Source organism: Dermacentor albipictus, unplaced genomic scaffold (genome assembly GCF_038994185.2).
Source record: "Dermacentor albipictus isolate Rhodes 1998 colony unplaced genomic scaffold, USDA_Dalb.pri_finalv2 scaffold_29, whole genome shotgun sequence".
Lineage (NCBI taxonomy): Eukaryota > Metazoa > Arthropoda > Arachnida > Ixodida > Ixodidae > Dermacentor > Dermacentor albipictus.
In genome coordinates, this window is record NW_027225583.1 from 3,081,814 (window position 1) to 3,101,325 (window position 19,512).

General features: G+C 49.0%; 1 protein-coding gene and 1 non-coding gene across 2 annotated transcripts in view; both read right to left on the minus strand.

Annotated features, from left to right (window-relative positions):
- Positions 1-19,512, minus strand: part of LOC139052699 (uncharacterized) — a 63,354-nt gene that overhangs the window by 6,032 nt on the left and 37,810 nt on the right. Inside the window, exon 2 of the mRNA XM_070529747.1 lies at positions 1,784-1,966. Coding sequence (XP_070385848.1) covers positions 1,784-1,966 — 183 coding nt within the window. The remainder of the gene's footprint in view (positions 1-1,783; positions 1,967-19,512) is intronic.
- TRNAS-CGA (transfer RNA serine (anticodon CGA)) lies at positions 17,923-17,995 on the minus strand. Its single transcript has one exon. It is a non-coding gene; the product is annotated as a tRNA-Ser (tRNA).

Below are 19,512 nucleotides of genomic sequence, written 5' to 3' on the forward strand. Positions count from 1 at the left end.
TACAGGTCTCGCCGGGAATCTGAGCTCTTTGCGAAAGCGTCTGTTCGGCGCGTTTCTTTTTTGCGCTAGAGTCTCCAAAACACGCTCTGAGCTCCTCTACGAAAAGCTCCTCCGAAAAGCTCCGAAAAGCTCCCAGAAGAGAGGGGAAGAGGAGAACGAAGACTGTGCAGCGGCCATTCCTGTTGTTCGTAGCCTGCCGTTCCTGCTCTCGCACGCCTCAATAAACCCCTTTTCCCAGTGCTTGTAACAAATTGGTGGACGGTGCGGGGTACACCTCGTAACCACGGAGCCTACGCTGCACAGTCTTCGTTCTCCTCTTCCCCTCTCTTCTTGATCCCCGCGTCCCTTTGACGCGCTTGGACGTAACAATATATATATCGGGTGTTTCAGCGAACACTTTCAAAATTTAGAAAAGAAAAAAATGCCCGTTGCAGATAGCGCAATTCTAGCCCGTGAGCTTCTGTACCCGAAGCGGCGGACACTACCTGCACAAAAAAAATGATATCGAATAATCAACAGAAACTTACTAATTAGTTTTTAACTAATTACCGTGTGGCACCTATTGTAATTTACAAATTATACCTGGGGAGTTCGAGATGCGGATGCACAAATGGAACGAATTGTCAGGGCGACACCAGTTTCGAGATATTAATTCCCGAACTTTGCGGAGAAATGCGTCGGCGTTCCAGTTACTTTTGTGCTTCAATGCATGACACGACATTTTTTTCAAGACACTGAGTGGAACGACAGTGCATTTTTACGGCAAGTTTGACGGCGCATATCTCGTAAATGATGTGATATCCACACAATTATTTTCAGAAAAAATTATAAGGTTTTACGTGCCAAAACCACTTTCTGATTATGAGGCACGCCGTAGTGGAGGACTCCGGAAATTTTGACCACCTGGGGTTCTTTAACGTGCACCTAAATCTAAGCACACGGTTGTTTTCGCATTTCGCCTCCATCGAAATGCGGCCGCCGTGGCCGGGATTCGATCCCGCGACCTCGTGCTCAGCAGCCTAACACCATAGCCACTAGCGCAACCACGGCGGGTACGTGTAATGACGTCATGACGCAGAAGGTGGTCACATGGGGCACTCGTTTCGGGGGGGTCTGACATGCTGCTAACCATTGCACGGCACGATGTACACTGGCACAATGCGCTGTGCAATAATTCACTCCCTTAAGAGTGAATAAGGATGTGCAATATTTTACAGTATAGACGACCGAGCAAGCCGGACCTAGTACCAAAATGTGGCTCGCACGTCACCACCATCGGTGTCCTGACGTCACACCGCACACACCTCCCGGGAAGCGAAACCGGAAGTAGTCCGTAGGAAAGCTACTGCAGTCGAATGCCTTTGTAACGGAGTGATTAGGGCCCTCCGAAATCTTTCGTTATACAGGTCGCTTCGTTGTAAAGGTAGCGCACTGGCCCGCTCACAGCGGAACCCGGACACAATTAATCCTTCGTTAAACAGATCATTTCGCTATATAGGTGTTCGTTGTAAGGGCCCTGTATAGTAAGTTAGCTAGGGCGCTCTGAGGCTTCCTAATATTCTTTCTGGAATATCGCAGTCCTGTACATTCGTCTAACGCAAGAAAAAAGGAATGAATAGCTGAATATAGCTGAAATGGTCATGTTCTCTAATTTTGGTTTCTGGAATGATTGCATAACACACATTTGTATGCCCTCCGGGCCCTTAAAGATCAATAAATGAAATGAAATATGTGTCAGTAGCCCTCTCCACACCGCCGCATCACGGACAGCGTGAGGACTCACGGACGTCGCAGGCTCTTCGGCACTCGTCGAACGTCAAGAATCGGTTGGCGTTGCCGAAGCTGCCGTTGTAGTGGAACTGGCGGCACTTGTTGGACCGTCGGTCCCAGTAGAAGCGCTTCACGCCCATCAGGCACATGCCCGGGTGGCTGCGGAACGAGCAGTACTTGGGCACGGCGTCAGAACCTGCGAGTGCACATATACCGAGAAAGTCGCTCAGTCCAGCGAGTCCTTTTACTATAGCCATCTTAGCGACGGATACTTCTGCCAACTGCTATTTTAAAGTCGGTGTCGGTTGAGAACGCGTTCCCGAATACTCAGTTGGGCCGCTGACAGCACGAAGAAACATATCGAAGCGCATGTTCATAGAAGAGCACAGAGTATGATATTGAATTGGAAAGGCTTCGTGGCGTCATGTCGGCGAGATCAAAGGAGGCACAGGCTCACGAAGTCAATTCTCGACCTCAAAGTAGCTCATCATCATCATCATCAGCTTGGTTATGCCCACTGCAGGGCAAAGGCCTCTCCCATACTTCTCCAACAACCCCGGTCATGTACTAATTGTGGCCATGTCGTCCCTACAAACTTCTTAATCTCATCCGCCCACCTAACTTTCTGCCGCCCCCTGCTACGCTTCCCTTCCCTTGGAATCCAGTCCGTAACCCTTAATGACCATCGGTTATCTTCCCTCCTCATTACATGTCCTGCCCATGCCCATTTCTTTTTCTTGATTTGGCCTCGCATATCGCAGCTACAAAAGGCCACAAAAGCTCTGCTGCGATATTTGAAGGCTACTGGACTGAGTCAGCGTCTGTGATCCGGACTGAGTGACCGAACGATATGCCCAGTGAACTTTCTCTTCTTTTAATCTTTCCATCCCCTTTTCCCTTTCCCCAGTGTAGGGTAGCCAACCGGGCTCAGTCTTGGTTAACCTCCCTACCTTTCCTTTATCATTTGCTCTCTCTCTTTTCTTGATTTCAACTAAGATGTCATTAACTCGCGTTTGTTCCCTCACCCAATCTGCTCTTTGCTTATCCCTTAACGTTACACCTATCATTATTCTTTCCATAGCTCGTTGCGTCGTCCTCAATTTGAGTAGAACCCTTTTCGTAAGTCTCCAGGTTTCTGCCCCGTAGATGAGTACTGGTACGACACTGCTATTATACACCTTTCTCTTGAGGGATAATGGCAACCTGCTGTTCATGATCTCAGAATGCCTGCCAAACGCACCCCAGCCCATTCTTATTCTTCTGATTACTTCCGTCTCATGATCCGGATGCGCCGTCACTACCTGCCCTAAGTAGATGTATTCCCTTACCACTCCCAGTGCCTCGCTACCTATTGTAAATTGCTGTTCTCTTCCGACACTGTTAAACATTACTTTGGTTTTCTGCAGATTAAGTTTTAGACCCACTCTTCTGCTTCGCCTCTACAGGTCAGTGAGCATGCATTGCGATTGGTCCCCTGAGTTACTAAGCAAGGCAATATCATCAGCGAATCGCAAGTTACTAAGGTATTCTCCATTAACCTTTATCCCCAATACCTCCCAATCCAGGTCTCTATACTTCCTGTAAACACGCTCTGAATAGCATTGGAGAGATCGTATCTCCCTGCCTGACGCCTTTCTTTATTGGGATTTTGTGGCTTTCTTTATGGAGGACTACGGTGGCTGTGGAGCCGCTATAGATATCTTTCAGTATTTTTGCATACGGCTCGTCTACACCCTGATTCCATAATGCCTCCATGACTGCTGAGGTTTCGACAGAATCAAACGCTTTCTCGTAATCAATGAAAGCTATATTTAAGGGTTGGTTATATTCCGCACATTTCTCTATCACCTTATCGATAGTGTCACGTGGTAGTGACGGTGAAGAAAGAACACAGTAGCAGTACTGTGTAAGACAAAACTAGCTTTTATTGGGCGAACCTGTGCCCACAGAACAGGCTACACTTAAAGCACAACGATAGCGGCGAACACAGTCGGCGATCGTCGAAAATCTGATCAGCGGGTCAAGCGCGTCGGCTTTTATAGATCAGTCGTCGAATGTTCCAGATTAACTGATGGGACCCGCGTGTCTTCCACAAAGTTCTACACCATTCGTGTCACGCGATGAAATCTGATAACACAAGGTTCGGCGACACCAGACACGCGGATAGAAGCGTCGATAACTTTCCAGAAACGTCGGATACATGCAGGCGCGTACCTCGATCTGCGATTACAGTTGTTAAGCGGCGAAACGTGGTTGCCCGATAAAGATAAGTACACGTGTCATTACCCCCCTCTTAAAAAGCATCGACCCGATGCTGCAAACAAATGAAAGTAACAAAGAAAAGCACTCGTAGCAAAGAAAACAACAAACTAAGGAAGTTCATAAGCGTCCGTAAAATGGTTTAAGGCGCACCACGTGGACCACTTCAGATCGTGCGCGGCACCGCTGTGAGTGCGAAATGCCGTCTGGCACGACCTCATAGTCTAGTGCGCCAATACGTCGGATGACCTTGTAGGGTCCGAAATAGCGTCGCAGCAGCTTCTCACTGAGTCCTCGCCGGCGTATCGGGGTCCTTACCCAAACACGGTCGCCGGGCTGGTACTCAACAAAGCGTCGTCGGAGGTTGTAGCGTCGGCTGTCGGTCCTCTGTTGATTCTTGATCCGTAGGCGGGCGAGCTGTCGGGCTTCTTCGGCGCGCTGGAGATAGCTAGCGACGTCAACATTCTCTTCGTCAGTGACGTGGGGCAGCATGGCGTCGAGCGTCGTCGTCGGGTTCCTGCCGTAAACCAGCTTAAACGGCGTGATCTGTGTTGTTTCTTGCACCGCCGTGTTGTAAGCAAATGTTACGTACGGCAGGACGGCATCCCAGGTCTTGTGTTCGACGTCGACGTACATCGCTAGCATGTCGGCGAGGGTCTTATTCAGCCGCTCCGTAAGGCCATTCGTCTGCGGGTGGTAGGCCGTGGTCCTCCTGTGCCTTGTCTGACTGTATTTCAGAATGGCTTGGGTGAGCTCCGCTGTAAAGGCCGTTCCTCTGTCGGTGATGAGGACTTCTGGGGCGCCATGTCGAAGCAGGATATTTTCGACAAAAAATTTCGCCACTTCGGCTGCGCTACCTTTCGGCAGTGCTTTAGTTTCAGCGAAGCGGGTGAGGTAGTCTGTCGCCACGACGATCCACTTATTTCCGGTTGTTGACGTCGGAAAGGGTCCCAGCAAGTCCATCCCGATCTGCTGGAATGGTCGGCAAGGAGGCTCGATTGGCTGTAGTAATCCGGCTGGCCTTGTCGGCGGTGTCTTACGTCGCTGACAGTCTCGGCATGTTCTGACATAATGGGCGACGTCGGCGGTCAGGCGCGGCCAATAATACTTTTGTTGTATCCTCGAGAGTGTCCGGGAAAAACCGAGGTGTCCAGCGGTCGGATCGTCATGTAGGGCGTGCAATACTTCTGGACGAAGTCCTGACGGGACAACAAGAAGGTAGTTGGCGCGGACTGGTGAAAAGTTCTTCTTCACGAGGAGATTGTTTTGAAGCGTGAAGGAAGATAGTCCGCGCTTAAATGCCCTGGGGACAACGTCGGTGTGCCCTTGCAAATATTCCACCAGGCCTTTTAGCTCCGGGTCTGCCCGTTGCTGCTCAGCGAAGTCTTCCGCGCTTATCATGCCAAGGAAGGCGTCGTCATCTTCGTCATCTTGCGGCGGCGGGTCAATGGGGGCACGTGATAGGCAATCGGCATCGGAGTGTTTTCGTCCGGACTTGTAGGTTACAGTGATGTCGTATTCTTGTAGTCTGAGGCTCCACCGCGCCAGTCGTCCTGAAGGATCCTTTATACTCGCTAGCCAACACAAAGCGTGATGGTCACTGACGACTTTGAATGGCCTGCCATAAAGATAAGGGCGAAATTTATCTGTAGCCCAAACGATGGCGAGGCATTCCTTTTCGGTCGTAGAATAGTTGCCTTCCGCTTTTGACAGCGACCGGCTAGCGTAAGATATCACCTGTTCGACTCCGTTTTTCCTCTGGACTAGAACGGCACCGAGGCCTAGGCTACTGGCGTCAGTATGGATTTCTGTATCGGCGTACTCGTCGAAGTGCGCAAGTACCGGCGGCGACTGCATGCGTCGTTTGAGTTCTTCAAATGCGTCGGCCTGCGGCGTTTCCCACTTGAACTCAACATCACATTTAGTTAGACCAGGCACGTACCCAGGATTTTTTTTCGGGGGGGGGCCCACCACCTCCATCATCATCATCATCATCATCATCATGTTTTATGCCCACTGCAGGACGAAGGCCTCTCCCTGGGATCTCCATTTACCCCTGTCCTGGACCAACCGATTCCAACTAGCACCCGCGAATTTGTTAATTTCATCGCTCCACTTAGTGTTTTGTCGTCCTCGATTGCGTTTTCCTTCTCTTGGTACCCATTCTGTAACCCTAATGGTCCAACGGCTATCTAACCAGTGTTGCCCTTATTCTATTGGAGATTATTTTGGTAAATATCTTATATAATACTGGGAGCAAGCTAATGGTCCTATAATTTTTCAATTCTTTAACGTCTCCTTTTTTGTGGGTTAGTATAATGTCTGCATTCTTCCAGTTTTCTGGAACCCTTGCAGTCGATATACACTTCGTATAAAGAGCCGCCAGTTTTCCAAGCATTTTGTCTCCTCCATCTTTGATTAAATGGACTGTTATTCCACCTTCTCCTCCCGCTCTTCATCGTTTCATGTCTTGCAGCGCCCTTCTGACCTCATCGCTAGTTATAGGAGAGTTTCTGTATCCTGTTCATTACTGTTTCTAAGTGAGGTATCGTGACTCCTCTGGGTACTGTATACAGGTCAGCTTAGAATTTTTCCGCTGCTTTTACTGTATCTTCGAGATTGCTTATGATATTATCCCTCTTATCTTTTAGTGCATACATCATGGTTTGTCCTATGCCAGGTTTCTTTTTTACTGATTTCAGGCTGCGTTCATTTTTTTTTTTTTGCGGCTTCTTCAGTCTTTCACGTGTTATAGTTTCGAATATCAGTTATTTTCGCCTTGTGGATCAGTTTTGACAGATCCGCGAATTGCGTAACGCTGTGCGGCCGCCAGTCCCATAAACCGCGTAGAGCACAGGACTCTGCGATTCTAGATGCACTGCGCTCACCGAGAAAGGTTAGAAAAGCACCCACATAAGCACAGCAGAGAAGTGGCTACGTGAGGCGGTTCGACCGATAACTGTAGACGCGTCATTCAAAGCAAGTAATTATTCTCCATTTCTGGCGGCGTTTTCTCTACTTCCTTTTTAAATAAAAAGATGTTGATCCATAAATATTCTCATAAACAACGGTTAACATTTTTATTATTCGCTTTTGCTTGCAGTTCGGTTGTTGCGTTGGCTCTCTCCCTTAGTAGATCGCTTAATTTCTCAACTCCTTGCGATTTTTGTTTCCGGTTTCCAATTTTGCACGAAAAGTGCTATACAATTAAGGAAAAGCAGATGCGGTAACTGGCGACAGTCATTTTGCTTATGGGTTAAAGGCTTATTGCAGGGTTTCATGATGGACGCTCTTTCACATCATTTTATTTCCCACCTTATCTAACCCATATCACGTGTATACGGTTCCGGGCATCTGCCAGCGTCGCGGCGAGCCGTAACTCAAGGAAATAATGAAGCAAAGGGAAAAGTTAAACGCAATTGGTGTTTTCTCCGGTCGCAACTCGTTCCATGAGAGTACAGACCAGCTGAGTAACAGCCGCATCCCTCTCCTGGTCCCAGGATCAGCCTAAACAAAGAAGGTTGAACTAACAAAAGCAACAGCTATGCGAGTGATGGTTGAATAGATGGTAACAACTGAGCGCATCTAGAGTTAATCGCACGGGTGCGGAATCTATGAGAAAACTGTCCTTCACATTACAAGAGATGCCGATAACTACCGCCATCTAAAAAGAGTGAAAAAGGCAGGATAAGGCTGACCGATGAATAGCTGCCAAGCCTCAACATTAATCTGGCGGCGCTTTAGGAATATGTGAGGAGTGGTGGCGTGGGTGGGGAGAGAGGGGGGGGGGTATGCCACTTGATTTCGGGGGGGGGCCGGGCCCCCCCGGGCCCCCCCCCCCCCCTGGGTACGTGCCTGAGTTAGACGTGTCAACGGCTCGGCGATGCGTGAAAAGTCCTTGACAAAGCGCCTGTAGTAGGCACACATGCCAAGGAATCTACGCACTGCCTTCTTGTCGGTGGGCTGCGGGAACTTTGCGATGGCAGCTGTTTTCTGCGGTTCGGGGCGTACTCCGGATTTACTGATGACGTGACCTAGGAACAGAAGCTCGTCGTAAGCGAAGCGGCATTTTTCTGGCTTCAGAGTGAGCCCTGATGACTTGATGGCCTCTAGTACTGTGGCAAGCCGCCTAAGGTGATCGTCGAAATTTCCGGCGAATACAACGACGTCATCCAAGTAAACGAGACAGGTCTGCCATTTCAATCCCTCTAAAACCGCATCCATCACGCGCTGGAACGTTGCAGGCGCCGAGCACAGTCCAAATGGCATAACCTTGAACTCGTAGAGGCCGTCTGGGGTGATGAAGGCGGTCTTTTCGCGATCTCTTTCGTCGACTTCTATTTGCCAATAGCCAGACTTGAGGTCCATCGAGGAGAAGTACTTAGCGTTGCAGAGCCGATCCAATGCGTCGTCTATCCGTGGAAGGGGGTATACGTCCTTCTTCGTGATCTTGTTCAGACGACGATAATCGACGCAGAAACGTAGGGTTCCGTCCTTTTTCTTCACCAGGACAACAGGGGATGCCCACGGGCTTTTCGACGGCTGGATGATGTCGTCGCGCAGCATTTCGTCGACTTGTTCTCTTATAGCTTCGCGTTCTCGCGGCGAAACTCGGTAAGGGCTTTGGCGGAGTGGTCGAGTGCACTCTTCGGTTATTATGCGATGCTTTGCGACTGGGGTTTGTCGAATCCTCGATGACGTCGAAAAGCAGTCTTTGTATCGTCGAAGGAGACTTCTGAGCTGTTGCTTCTTAATCACGCGGAGACTTGGATTTATGTCGAAGTCTGGCTCGGGAACTACGGTCGTCGGGGTAGATGCAACAGAATCCGAGAGGACAAACGCATCGCTGGTTTCCTGAAATTCCTCGATGTATGCGATCGTCGTGCCCTTGTTGATGTGCTTGAACTCCGGGCTGAAGTTTGCCAGCAACAACTTCGTGTTTCCTCCGTGCAGTCGAGCGATCCCTCTTGCGACGCAAATTTCACGGTCGAGCAGTAGACGTTGGTCGCCTTTGATGACGCCTTCTACGTCAACGGGTGTTTCGGGGCCGACCGAAATGACAATGCTGGAGCGAGGCGGGATGCTCACTTGATCTTCGAGCACCCTCAAGGCATGGTGACTACGAGGGCTCTCCGGCGGTATCGCTTGATCTTCCGACAGCGTTATTGACTTCGACTTCAGGTCGATGATTGCGCCGTGTTGGTTCAGGAAGTCCATGCCGAGAATGACGTCTCGTGAACACTGTTGGAGGATAACGAAGGTGGCAGGGTAAGTCCGGTCATGAACGGTAATTCTTGCCGTGCAGACTGCAGACGGCGTAATGAGGTGTCCTCCAGCGGTTCGAATTTGAGGGCCTTCCCACGTAGTCTTAACTTTCTTCAACTGGGCGGCGATGTGTCCACTCATGACGGAGTAATCAGCCCCTGTGTCCACTAAGGCGGTAACTGCGTGGCCGTCGAGAAGCACGTCGAGGTCGGTGGTCCTTTGTCTGGCGTTGCAGTTAGGTCTCGGCGTCGGATCACGGCTGCGTCGTGTTGAAGTGAAGCTAGAACGTCAAGTCGTCTTTCGTCGGTGTGTTCTTGGCTTCCTGACTTCGTCGGGACGGCGGGGTGTCGTTATTATGTCGTCGAGATGGTCTCTTCGTCGTCTTCGTCGGCGGCGGAGGATCTTCGTCAGTTTGATGAACAGCAACCGCACCTCCATCGGTTGCTGCTTTTAGTTTTGCGGATATGGGCTCGCAGAGCGGCCCCGGGCTGGGCCGGTGTATGGTCGGCGCTGCGGCGACAGGTAGCGTCCTGGTGACGGCGAACGGGACGGCCGTCGAGGGCTACACTGAGTAGCGGCGAGGTAATCGGCAATGTCACGTGGGCGCTCGCCAAGCTGTGGACGCGGCGCGTTGACGGCGAAACCTCGCAGTCCCATCTCGCGGTACGGACATCGTCGGTAGACGTGACCCGCTTCTCCGCAGTGGTAGCAGAGCGGGCGGTGGTCAGGAGCACGCCAGATGTCCGTCTTCCTCGCGTAGGTGCGCTGGGCCACGGGTGGTCGTGCTGGCGGCGGCGGCGGCGGACGACGAAACTGCGGCGTGACAGGGCCCTGGCGCGGTCGCGGAGGGGGTCCTTGACGGCGTGCGACGGCGGCGTAGGTCATCGCTTGCGGCTCACGCTGCGGCGATTCAGGGGCTACTCCAAGTTGTTGTTGGAGTTCCTCACGCATGGCGTCGGCAATCGAAGAGGCTGTGATGATGGGAACAGCTTTAGTAGCTCCTCCCGCACGACAGCTCGGATAGTCTTGCGTAGGTCGTCGGCGGCCAGTGACTGAACTCCGGCGTAGTTTGTCGAGGTCGTGCGGTGGTCGAATTGCCGGTTTCGCATCTCGAGTGTCTTCTCGATGCTGGTGGCCTCGCGAAGAAACTCGTCGACGGTCTTCGGTGGGCTTCGTACCATTTCGGCAAAAAGTTCCTCCTTCACACCACGCATCAGCAAGCGGACTTTCTTCTCCTCGGGCATTTCAGGGTCGGCGTGGCGGAAGAGACGGCTCATTTCTTCCGTGTAGATCGCGGTCGTCTCATTAGGTAGCTGCACCCGGGTTTCCAATAGCGCTTGGGCTCGTTCTCGGCGTACGACGCTTGCGAATGTCTGCAGGAAGCCGCTTCGGAAAAGTTCCCAGGTCGTTAGGGTGGCTTCTCGGTTCTCGAACCACGTCCTGGCCGCGTCTTCCAAAGCGAAGAAGACATATCGCAGTTTGTCGTCGCTGTTCCAGTTGTTAAACGTAGCGACTCTCTCGTACGTCTCAAGCCAGCCTTCCGGGTCCTCGAAAGTTGAACCACGGAACGTCGGAGGCTCCCTGGGCTGCTGTAGCACGATGGGCGATGCCGGGGCTGCCATTGGGGTGGACTTGGTGGCGATCTTTCTGGTCGTCTCAGGCAAAAGTCCGTGCTCCGGGGGCAGTTGTTGAAGACGGCGGCTTGCTCGATGGTCCGGGACTGCGTTGGTGTTGTCTTTGCGTTCCGGGCTTGGATCACGGCTTGTCGGGGGCGTCCGGTACATGGACCAAAAGCACCTCCACCAGATGTCACGTGGTAGTGACGGTGAAGAAAGAACACAGTAGCAGTACTGTGTAAGACAAAACTAGCTTTTATTGGGCGAACCTGTGCCCACAAAACAGGCTACACTTAAAGCACAACGATAGCGGCGAACACAGTCGGCGATCGTCGAAAATCTGATCAGCGGGTCAAGCGCGTCGGCTTTTATAGATCAGTCGTCGAATGTTCCAGATTAACTGATGGGACCCGCGTGTCTTCCACAAAGTTCTACACCATTCGTGTCACGCGATGAAATCTGATAACACAAGGTTCGGCGACACCAGACACGCGGATAGAAGCGTCGATAACTTTCCAGAAACGTCGGATACATGCAGGCGCGTACCTCGCTCTGCGATTACAGTTGTTAAGCGGCGAAACGTGGTTGCCCGATAAAGATAAGTACACGTGTCAATAGTGTGATTATGGTCTATTGTTGAGTAGCCTTTACGGAATCCTGCCTGGTCCTTTGCTTGACAGAAGTCTAAGGTGTTCCTGATTCTATTTGCGATTACCTTAGTAAATAGTTTGTAGGCAAATGACAGTAAGCTGATCGGTCTATAATTTTTCAAGTCTTTGGCGTCCCCTTTCTTATGGATTAGGATTATGTTAGTGTTCTTCCAAGATTCCGGTACGCTCGAGGTCATGAGGCATTGCGTATACAGGGTAGCCAGTTTCTCTAGAACAATCTGCCCACCATCCTTCAACAAATCTGCTGTTACCTGATCCTCCCCAGCTGCCTTCCCCCTTTGCATAGCTCCCAAGGCTTTCTTTACTTATTCCGGCGTTACCTGTGGGATTTCGAATTCCTCTAGACTATTTTCTCTTCCATTATCGTCGTGGGTGCCACTGGTACTGTATAAATCTATATAGAACTCCTCAGCCACTTGAACTATCTCATCCATATTAGTAATGATATTGCCGGCTTTGTCTCTTAACACATGCATCTGATTCTTGCCAATTCCTAGTTTCTTCTTCACTGCTTTTAGGCTTCCTCCGTTCCTGAGAGCATGTTCAATTCTATCCACATTATACTTCCTTATGTCAGCTGTCTTACGCTTGTTGATTAACTTCGAAAGTTCAGAGTAGCTACGTGAATTAAAAAGAATACACAGCGCCATATGGATAAGTTAGAGGACCAAAGATGTAAATGCTTTTGTTAGTCACTGGAACCTCGCAAGCAACTGGTCCATGCGCCGAGAACCCTACGGGGTCTTAATTCGCTCATGTCGTCAGCAACGACACCCATTTGGCGCCCTTGCTCTTTCTCTCTCTCTGTATATACATTAAAACGTGAGATATACGTTGCGGATGAATTTTGTGCGAAAATCGCCGGCGGGACAGTTTTACTCACTGACGTGGTCTTATGCGGCATTCTTGCTCCACGAGAAACAAGTATAGACGCTCCATTAACCTATGGAAGGAGCTAGAAGCTGCTATGGCGCTCCATAGGCAGTCGTCTTCAGCAGGACCCGACGGAATAACATAACACCGATTTGCGCAACCTAGGTCAAGAAGCACGTTACGCAACCTAGGTCAAGAAGCACGACGAGAACTGCTAAACGTTTTTAATAGGTCGTGGCGAGATAGCGTCGTTCCACAGCTATGGAAACGCAGCCGCCTGGTACCGCTGCTAAAATCAGGAAGGTCACCGGCAGAACTGGTATGGTATCGACCTACAGCACTCGCCAGCTGCATCGGGAAGCTCGTGAAACGTATGATCCTCAAACGTCTCGAGTGGTACCTTGAAGAACACGAAGTTTACCCTGATCCCGTGGCAGAATTTCGACGAGGCCGTTCATCGACTGGCATTGTCATCGATCTAGCGTCATCTGCAGAGCAGCAAAAATCTGGGAAGCGATTATCAGTAGCACTCTTTGTTGACGTAGTGCTTACGACAATGTATCCCCATGCATCAGGCCATCCTATAGACGTACTTTCGGCAATTGAAGTATTTCGATAGATCCGAAGCTACTTGACACGAAGGCCGTTGTTTGTACGTACTGGAGAGGGTGCGACTACCGACCACCACAGGTGCCGTGCCGTCCGCCCAAGGCAGTATTCTAAGCGCTATTCTTTTCAACGTCGCGCTTCTTGGCCTGGCCCAATCCCTATCGGAAGCAGTCTGTATCTGAATCCAAGCCTATGACACCAGCGTCTGGGCAACAGCAGTGACTCACTTGCAGGTTCGAGCAAGACCAGAGAACGCAGCGACGCAGGCATCCGACTATCTTCGCACACAAGGTCTAACCATCTCGACAGGAAAATGGGCCTCAGTCGCTTTCATGTGAAAAGTGATGACTGGTATACATAAATAGCCAGCTTATCTTCCAGAAGAGAAATAATCGGTTTTAGGATGTCATAGTTGACCGGGCCCTCTCCTGGAGCCCTCAGTTTGCTCACTTGATGAACAAGCTCACACCTACATTGCCCATGTCTTCAGATTCATCGTCGGCAAAACATGAGGATCATCACTGGGCTCCATGCTACAGTTGTACCGAGAACTTTTTTTTTTCGTATTTCTACGCTATAGCTCTCCCATTATTTACAAAAAAAAAACTAAAACTTGCTGTCAAGTCTGCAAGCACCTCAGACCGTGCAAGCACATGTACTGCGCGTTTATCTCGGCCTTCCGCGGAGAGCACTCAAGGCCTCTTACCCCGACGTATTCTTCCACGCAAGTGGCTGCTTTTTGCAGATAGCTTTCTTTTTGGCGCAGCGAGCCTTTAGTGGCCCAGATGGTGATGTCATCTGCATACATGGCGTGTTGTATGCCATCGATTTTGCTTAGTTTATGCCCTAGGCCAATCATAGCGACGTTAAAGAGTATCGGGGAAATGACTGAACCTTGGGGTGTCCCCTTGTTTGGTGTGGGGAATTTTCGCGATCGGATCTCGCCCAAACCTATTGTTCCTGTTCTATTGGAGAGGAAGGCGTTGACGTATCCGTGTACTTTCTTCCCGCAGTCTACGCTGTTAAGGCCTTCCAGGATTGCCGCGTGGCTGACATTGTCAAAAGCTCCTTTTATGTCTAGTGCCATTAAAACGTGTTCTCCGTTGTATGGTATGTTGCCGAGAACCTCATGTTTAATTTGGAGGAGGACATCCTGTGTCGAAAGCTTGGATTAGAGCAAATAAAGTTTTTCCTCCTCCTCTCTCGACCCATTATGAAACTGCGGCTGTTACCAGGGCTTCCGCAAAGTGGGGAAACAATTCTAAGCCGCTTACGCCTGGGCGTTGCATTCACCGATGCATATTCATGTTTTACTGGAATGGCCGATAGCACCGAGTGCAATGCTTGCGGTGTCGAGCAGACTCTGGAACACTTCCTGTGCTGCTCCCATCATTTGAAAACGATAGAGACGACCTCCGCACAGCTCTAAATCAGTTGGACAGAAAACCATTCACCTTGAACGATATCTTGGGACCAGGACCTCGCACATCACCGCAAAAGCGCTGCTGCGATTTCTCAAGGATACACAGGCCCGAGTGACCGACTGTGACCGGGCTGGGTGGTCGTCAGTTGATACAGAGCAGAGAACTGTTACTTCGTGGGCGATGTCCACAGCGGACTTTCTCTTCTTCTCTCAATCTTTCCCTCCCCTTTCCCTTCCTCCATTGCAGGGTAGCCAACCGGGCTCTTTGCTGATTAACCTCTCTGCCTTTGGTTTATCCCTTTCCTCTATCTCTGTCAGAACAGTTATCTCATGGCTCGATACGGACAACGTTGTACTACTTGACTACTTGGCTACTACTGGACTCTAATGGTCGATGTGTGTGTTGTGCTATGTGCTCTCTCTCTATCTCCTTTCCCCATCTTTCATCCCCCCCATCCCGCTCCCATGTGCAGGGTAGCAAACCCTACAGCTAAACTGGTTACCCTCCCTGCCTTTCCTTCTCCACTTTTTCGTTCGTTCCTTGGCGCCGCGAGTGAAGCGCCCTTTACGTTGCAAAGCGTCAAGCATGAAGCGATCGAGCGGCGATCGCTCCATGCTCGCCCTACGGTGAGGCGAAAGAGACTCCTGGATGTCTGTCTGAAGCGGGACACGGTTACGTTGTTCAGTAGAGAGAGAGAGAGAGAAGGGAAGACGGAGAGGCAGGGAGGTTAACCAGACTGAGTCCAGTTTGCTACCCTACAGGTGGGGAGGGGAATGGGGAGTGAAAGAGGAAGAGAGAGAACTTAGGTGTAGGATGTCTATAGTCGGGCACTCAAGTCTGTTGCCCTCAGGTAGCGAAAAAGCGCTCGAACTGCTTTCTGGGCCAATGAACTGTGAGGCCAGGCTCCCAAGATCTTCGCTTCCGTAAATGGCCTGTCATCCAGTCTATTTAAGGCACACTGGAGAGTCTCACGCTGATTATCGAAGCGAGAACAGTGGCACAGAAGGTGACTGATGGTCTCTTCACACTTGCACTTAGAGCACATTGGTGAATCCGCCATTCCAATACGATAGCTGTAGGAGTTGGTGAATGCTACTCGTATACCCATAGCCGACACAGCGGTAGTTATATAACGGTCTTGTGGGCGAAATTAGCCGCAACTGACGAGAAACGTCAGAAATTATGGCGGAGTCAAATGACTGGTGGCGTATATGGAAGCGATTGTACACTCCTTCTGATGAAGGGCTTCGAGTATTGCATTGGGGTCGCTTGTCTGGTTATTTCTGCTAGTGAGATATTTCTTTTCCCGCCTACGCTCTTACTTGTGTAATTACTACAGCGTGACATTTTAAAGTTTATGCATCTGTGAACAAAGCAATTCAGCGGTAAATGCCTGATTATCGCATCTCCAACACCACGCATTTTAGCTCCTTAAGTGGCCGATCATCTGATCTAAGTAGATCATCGATAAAGTGATTTGTACTGCTCCTCTTCCCATGAAGGAGTTTAGAGTTTGGTTCATTCGTTTGAAGGGAGAGGCGGCAGGTTTTTTTCCTCCGAATAATTATTGTGTCATTCGAAATACCGACATTTGAGAATTACGAATTCAGTTTTGGCATTTCGAACAGTGTTCTTTAGCTGCATCTCTGTAAGCAAAGAAACAAAAACAAACAAACATACAAACGAACAAAGTACTTAAAGGACCCATGAGAGAGTGTGTAAACGCGACTTAAAGGGACACTAAAGTGAAAAATGATTTCTTCTGCATCAGTAAATTACCGTTCTACAACACCAAAAACACCACTCTTACAACGATAAGACGTTTGGTAAGCCAGAACAAGCGCAAGAACGAAATACGGGTGGCGACGCCTACTTGAGTTCCCGCACCTGGGGTCTGTGACGTCATGAATATTGATGGCATCTTTTATGGCCTACTAATTATATATATAAGTGTGATCAAGGAACCCGTACGGGTCCCGAAACGTCTCTGTGTGTTTTTTCACCTTGACTTGGTCAGTGGCCGTAATTTCTTCATCATCATGTTACCTGACCAGACGAACTTTCGTCGAACTCTTGACTATAATTATATACAGTGGTACAGATTGACTACATTGTGTTATAAAGGAACCAAATATTAAACATGGCAAGTTTCGGGAACTTTTATTCAGCCAACGCGGCCCAAATGAGAGAACATATTTTGGAATCCCTGACGTCACACTGACGTACCGCCGCTGGGGTTTCGGCGCGAAATTCAAATACTGATACTTGGACCTTCATTTTCTCATCTAATAATCAAATTATTTTTTTGACATGACTGCCTGCAGGGTTCTCAAACAATGCTCTATTAGTCTAAACTGATTTATTGTTTCCCTTTAGTGTCCCTTTAACGAGGACGTAGAAAGAAACAGATACATTGAAAGAGCGCTGTCTCTGTGTATGTTTCTGTCTACCTCCTCATTAAGTCGCGCTTACAAACTCTAGCATGGATTCAAATCAACTAGCCCGCCAATGTATTTTAACTTAAAGGACGCTTTTGAAGCCTGCACAACCACGCGCCGCTATGTGGCATTTCGACAGTATACAAGAAGGTAACAGCACTCACCATGGAACATAATCAAGAGTACAGTAACTACGGCGGGAAGTATGGTGTCCATCACTAAGTCTTTTAAGGGCAATATACCTATCGCCGGCAGTTTAAAATAAGATCATAATAATCGCGCGAATCGATGGTGATCCGGTGGCCTGCCTGTAAGGCACTTCTCTACAGACAGCCGAGTCTTTTCGAGCATCGGGGATCCAGGCTTCTTTGGAAATCACAACTATTCAATTACGCATATCAGAATTCTGAAGCCTAGACACCTGTGTTTTAGCGTAGAATACAACCACCATCCCACCCATTCTTCCTTACAAAGACTTCGTTGAAATGCCTCGCCCGTACGTCGTTCCCCGTTTTATGTGTTCTACCTCGCGATCGACTGGTGCAGACTTTTTTTAAAAGGTACGTATGGAACGGTAGACACCTGCTAGCTGAACTAAAATTTATGCATGCGCGCACACACGCCCGCACGCACGCACACACACACACAAACACACACACACGCGCGCGCACGCGCACACACACGCACGCGCACGCATGCACGCGCGATTCAAGAGCCAGTCACATCAAAAATACTTTGCCTTACGTAATAGGCGGAGAGTTTCGATATTTCAGGAGGGGGGAAAGGGGGTGGCTGGGGCCCGACCAGCTTTCCGAACCCCATATATATATATATATATATATATATATATATATATATATATATATATATATTAGTCATATCATAAGAAGCCAACAAACACTGACACCAAGGACAACATAGGGAAATTACCTGTGCTTAATAAATGAAATGAAGAAACGATAAATTATTGTAAATTAAAGTGGATGAAAAAACAACTTGCCGCAGGTGGGAACCGAACCCACAACCTTCGCATTTCGCGTGCGATGCTCTACCAATTGAGCTACCGCGGCGCTGTTTCCCCATCCACTTTCTTGGGTATTTATGTGTCCTAGTAGAACCCTGGGAGTAGAGTTACTGTATGTGCTACCACAGGTAGCAGAGTTGCGCGTCTGTTTTATCACGCCGCTAGCGCCTCTATTGGCGGAACGTCATCACGTGGTAGCCAAGCAACCGTGCATTGCGGAGAAGCAGATGTTCAGGCCAATTTTTGTATTTCCCGACGCCGCCGCTGCAGCGAACTGAATTGACACAAGTTATCGCCAGTCAAATTCAAATCCAATCCGGCCGATCTTGCCGTTCGCTGTCCACGTGCGTGCTAGCTGCGTAGCAACAACGCAACGTGCGCAGCGCATCTCACGTTTGTTTCGTCGGCCTGCCTCGTGACACCTTACTGCAGTAATTGTTTTTCTTCCTTTGTAAAGCTAGTGAAGGGTGTTCAGGTAAAGACACCTGAACAAACAAATTTTCAGTCAACTGCCTATTGCGTCAAGTGTGTATGAGATGAAATTGATTGACTAACACCTACGTGCTTTTTGGGCTGTGCTAAAAAATTCACAGCTGGAATATTAAAAGCTACTGCAAGTCTGGATTGTTCTTTAAATAATGGAAGCACGTAGAGTTATATAGAATATTTAGCTGGAATTACCAGTTGCCTGCATGTGATGCACCACACTGCTTTCACAGAAGTGTCGTAAAAAAGCCAGCTCACATTTTGATGATTATGCACTGCTTGGTTTGTTTCTGAAAATGAAAGAGGTTACTACTAAGTAAAGATATTTAATCTACTACAGCTTATGTGAACCAGGATGCAAGAGGAATGAATGTCGTCATTTAACATACGGTAAAGGCCTAACTGTGTTTTGAATTATTCCCTACAATGTAGCTATGTCAATCCTGTGAGAAAAACTTTCGCTACACTCCCACAGAAGGCTACTTTTGGAATCCCTGCAGTGAAAAGGCACGTAATGAAATCACACTTACAGGTGTAGCTGATATCCATTGCTTGCGGTAGATGGATATGTTCCTACACAAGATCTAATGGGGTACCAGAGTCGAAATATTAATGGTTGGTCATTGATTCACCAGTAATATTTTACTCTGGCTACATGTTGAGAGCTATGGCACATAAGCAAGTATGAGCCTCATTATATTTAGTACAGTTCTTTTTGTAAAAGAGCACCACTTGATAAAGCTCGCTATATCAAAATATTTGCACGCGCATATACTAGTGTTTGTTTGTTTTCTCTGGGATTCGCATTGTGATTTTATTGCCAAAAAAAGAGGTAGTTGCGGCTCGGCACTTTTTGTTACTGTTTACATGCTAAAAGAGCACTGCACTGCTCTTAGTAGCGTATTTATCTCTGTTGAAACAAAACCTGAGTGCCAAGCAGTATTCAAGCGAAGGAAAGTTATTAAAGTATCTGATTGTTTATCTCAATTACTAAAGTTTGTCCAGTTTTTAATACGCTATGTTGTTTCGAACCTTATACTACCTTGTGAAGCAGCTTTCTCGCACGAAAATTTTGTA